The sequence below is a fragment of the Triticum urartu genome, chromosome 7 (assembly GCF_003073215.2).
Source record: "Triticum urartu cultivar G1812 chromosome 7, Tu2.1, whole genome shotgun sequence".
Classification (NCBI taxonomy): Eukaryota; Viridiplantae; Streptophyta; class Magnoliopsida; order Poales; family Poaceae; genus Triticum; species Triticum urartu.
Genome location: NC_053028.1, coordinates 11,832,373 through 11,835,489, shown reverse-complemented (window position 1 = coordinate 11,835,489; position 3,117 = coordinate 11,832,373). Strand labels below are relative to the sequence as shown.

General features: G+C 46.6%; 1 protein-coding gene across 1 annotated transcript; it reads right to left on the bottom strand.

Annotated features, from left to right (window-relative positions):
- Positions 1 to 1,482: 1,482 nt before the first annotated feature.
- LOC125518116 (F-box protein At1g47340-like) lies at positions 1,483 to 2,646 on the bottom strand. Its single transcript, XM_048683058.1, has one exon. The coding sequence runs from the start codon at positions 2,644 to 2,646 to the stop codon at positions 1,483 to 1,485; it is 1,164 nt and encodes a 387-aa protein (XP_048539015.1).
- Between the last annotated feature and the right edge of the window lie 471 nt (positions 2,647 to 3,117).

Below are 3,117 nucleotides of genomic sequence, written 5' to 3'. Positions count from 1 at the left end.
TTGATAGTTCTTGCATCAGCATATTTGTCCTCTGGAGCACACTTAGCCAGCTCGGCGGATGGCATGGAAATGAAGAGTTCAGGAGGGTCGAATAGTTCAGGCATGCCAGGAACAGCGGAACAGTGTTGGTGGTGGTGGCTGTACTAGTAGTAGCAGCAGCAAGCTAATCGCCGTACACCAGCAAAACGATGGTAATCATCAGGCAGCTAGAACAGAACAGCCCAATGGGAAAGCCAAAATATTAAACTGCATATCTTAACATGAAAACAAAACATCACAACTGTTCGCAAAATACATCAATCTGCGAAGAGTTGCACATTTTTTCTGACAAAAGGTAATATATCTACTTGAATCCATTCAGTTGATACCTATACAACATCGTAAGATGGGTGCAGAAATAACCAACTGATAACTAAATCTAAATTTTCACTAACTTACAGAAGTTGTGTCAAAATGAGATCGGAAAATTATAAGCTAACTGGGCTGATAAGGTAAGGTCTAAATGCATGGACAGTACTTCGGTCGGTGGCTGAAACAAACACAAATAAGGTTGCATTCATTCTATTTTGTGAAATAAGTTTGCAAACGAGGCTGTTATGCATTAGAGAGAATGAAGCTGAAGTTTCATTGAAAGCGAATGAAACTTCACACTACATATATTTTAGAGAAGAGGTAGGGTGGAACAACTTTTGAGTTCATTTAGAAACAAGAGCACCCATGTAGTGCTTTGGTGAAGACATTTGCTATCAACTGTCAAAGTTCTAGCACAGTAAATGCCCTGTCCTGGCATCTGCCAAAATCCCATTTTCATACGTGAAGCACAAGCTTATATGATACACACCTTTGTCTTATCACCTGAAGTAAAAAAAACGGACCAAACGCGTGCACACCAAACACAAAACATTTCCATCAAAGCTTGCACCTTTGTTTCATTTTTTGAGATTAATGCAATACCTCTTCTTAACAGATTCAAAGCTCTACTGAATTCATTTGCTACACTAAATATAAGTAAAAAAGAACCTGCTCAAAGGCAGTGCTTTAGCAAAATACTGAATGAATAAGGTTGAGTAGACATCACACCCGTAACTACTCTGACTGAACCATTTAGTAAACTACCAGGTTCACAATCTGCACTAGGACTTAGGATAATCATAAGAACTGATTGTTATGGACAAGAAGGCTGGTTACAGTATAATTTAGCCCCATGGGACTAATACATGCATGTCAAGAACAATAGCCAGTTCTTGGTAAACAAGAACAAGAGTAACGGACTAATGGTGTTCTTTGGAATTGACATTATGCTTAATCTGTAGGTTTATCAGGCATTGCTCTGAACTGAAAACCAAACAAGTAGGAGTGTAAGCACCAGAAAATTGAGCAACATGATTCAAGCAGATTCCAAGGTGCACAGGCAAATACTTCAGCATACAGAAGAGCCGATTCTTGGAGCAAGCATCAGGGTGGTTTGAAGGTAAAAAAAAACTAATGCTCATCTGCATCTGCTAATAGCTCTGAGAACATAGGAACATAGGGTAGAAACTGTTGTGTATTGTTCTCAAGATTAAGTATATACCCAACTTTCTGATGTCGCATATCATACGCTGCCAAGGTGTCCCCGTCATTTGAAACCAAGAAAATGGTGTCGCAATCTGGATGAATCTCAACCACCCTGTACGTCTTCCCAGTCATGCTCATAAGTTTATCGATGCTGGTGGTATGCTTCAGGACCAATCCTTTACTTTCATTATCCTTGAGGCACCAGAGTGATATCTCAGAAACTAGGGTTTCATTGTTATCATCAACATAAGCTACGGCATAGTGTAAGCACCCCTGCGATGATCCAATCGTACCAAACTTTGAACCGTACGGCACGTGGATAGTCTTCCATACTTTCCCCTCCATGTCCACCCCCACCAGCACATACTCGCCATTCATGTCCTCCAGGTTGCCCATGAGGTACAGCATACCCCCGACAAAGACACATTTACTCCTTAAAAGGGTAGCTTTCTCAACCATCCCACTGTCCCTACGACTCCAGGCTCTTGTACGCGAAGAGTAGATGTTCACTCCTGTCAAATAAGCTTCCATATTGGTCTCCTCGAAAGTAAGAACATGGAAATGGGACGAGACCACCGGATCAAAAGCCAGACCTGCAGTAGGGCTATGTATGTTTGTGGGTGCCGGCGGTTGAGGTTGAGGGGGCAGCTCCAGCCACCTCCCGGTGGCGGGATTGCACACAACAAAATGGAAATCGCCCTCTGTCCAAAGGGTCACCATGTTTTTCGTGTAGCGGCGGTAGAGAAGGAGGCCATTGCAGGCGTCCACCTGGGCAATGCCCTCGTCCTTGTTAGGCTGCAGGTAAGGGAGGGAAGGGTCGAAGGGGGCTAAGCCGCCCGAGACGCTGGCGAAGTGGTGGCGGTGCCCGCTGCGGTAGGATATGTAGAGGAAGCCGGCGAGGGTCTGGGGCAGCTTCTTGCGGTTGGCGGGGTCGGCGATGAGGTCGCGCCAGGCCACGGAGACGCACTTGAAGCGATGGACGGATCTGGCGGGGAGGCGGGAGAGGATCTCTAGAATGAGGTCATCGGTGAAGAGGCTGGCTGTCGCCGCCGGATGGCTGTCAAGCCTAGACTTGGTGTTCCTCTCCATGCTCGCCTCCATCTTCGCTTCCATGGAGCAGGGACAAGGGCAGGATTAGGGTCGAGGTGGGACCGTGGGATCGATCTATGAATGGAGAGAGAGGAGATCGTCAATCTGGCAGAGGAAATTCAGCGCTGATCTTTGGGAGTCGGATCGGCGTTTTGGGTGCCGACGACGATGGCTAACGGAGACGCTCGTGGACGGCGGCAGTTGGATTCTCGGAGGCAGACGCTGACCCTGACCAACGTGTTTTTATAGGAGGAAAAATATGCCCTTCGCATCAAAATTTTCATCAGGGCCACTTAAATGGGCTATCGGAGAAGTACAAGCATGGCCCATGTTCTAAAAGACGTGCTAATAGTCCAGCAACCGCGGTTGCTTCCACCACCCGGAATCACCACCGCCGCCATCATCGGCGCTGTGCTGCGGTACGCAGTCTTGAACTCTGGATGATCTCGCCTGAAAAGCCGGTTGCGGCAA

What these genes read in the sequence shown, in the direction of transcription:
- LOC125518116 (XM_048683058.1), bottom strand. Translation starts at nt 2,646, where the DNA reads ATGGAGAGGAACACCAAGTCTAGGCTTGACAGCCATCCGGCGGCGACA.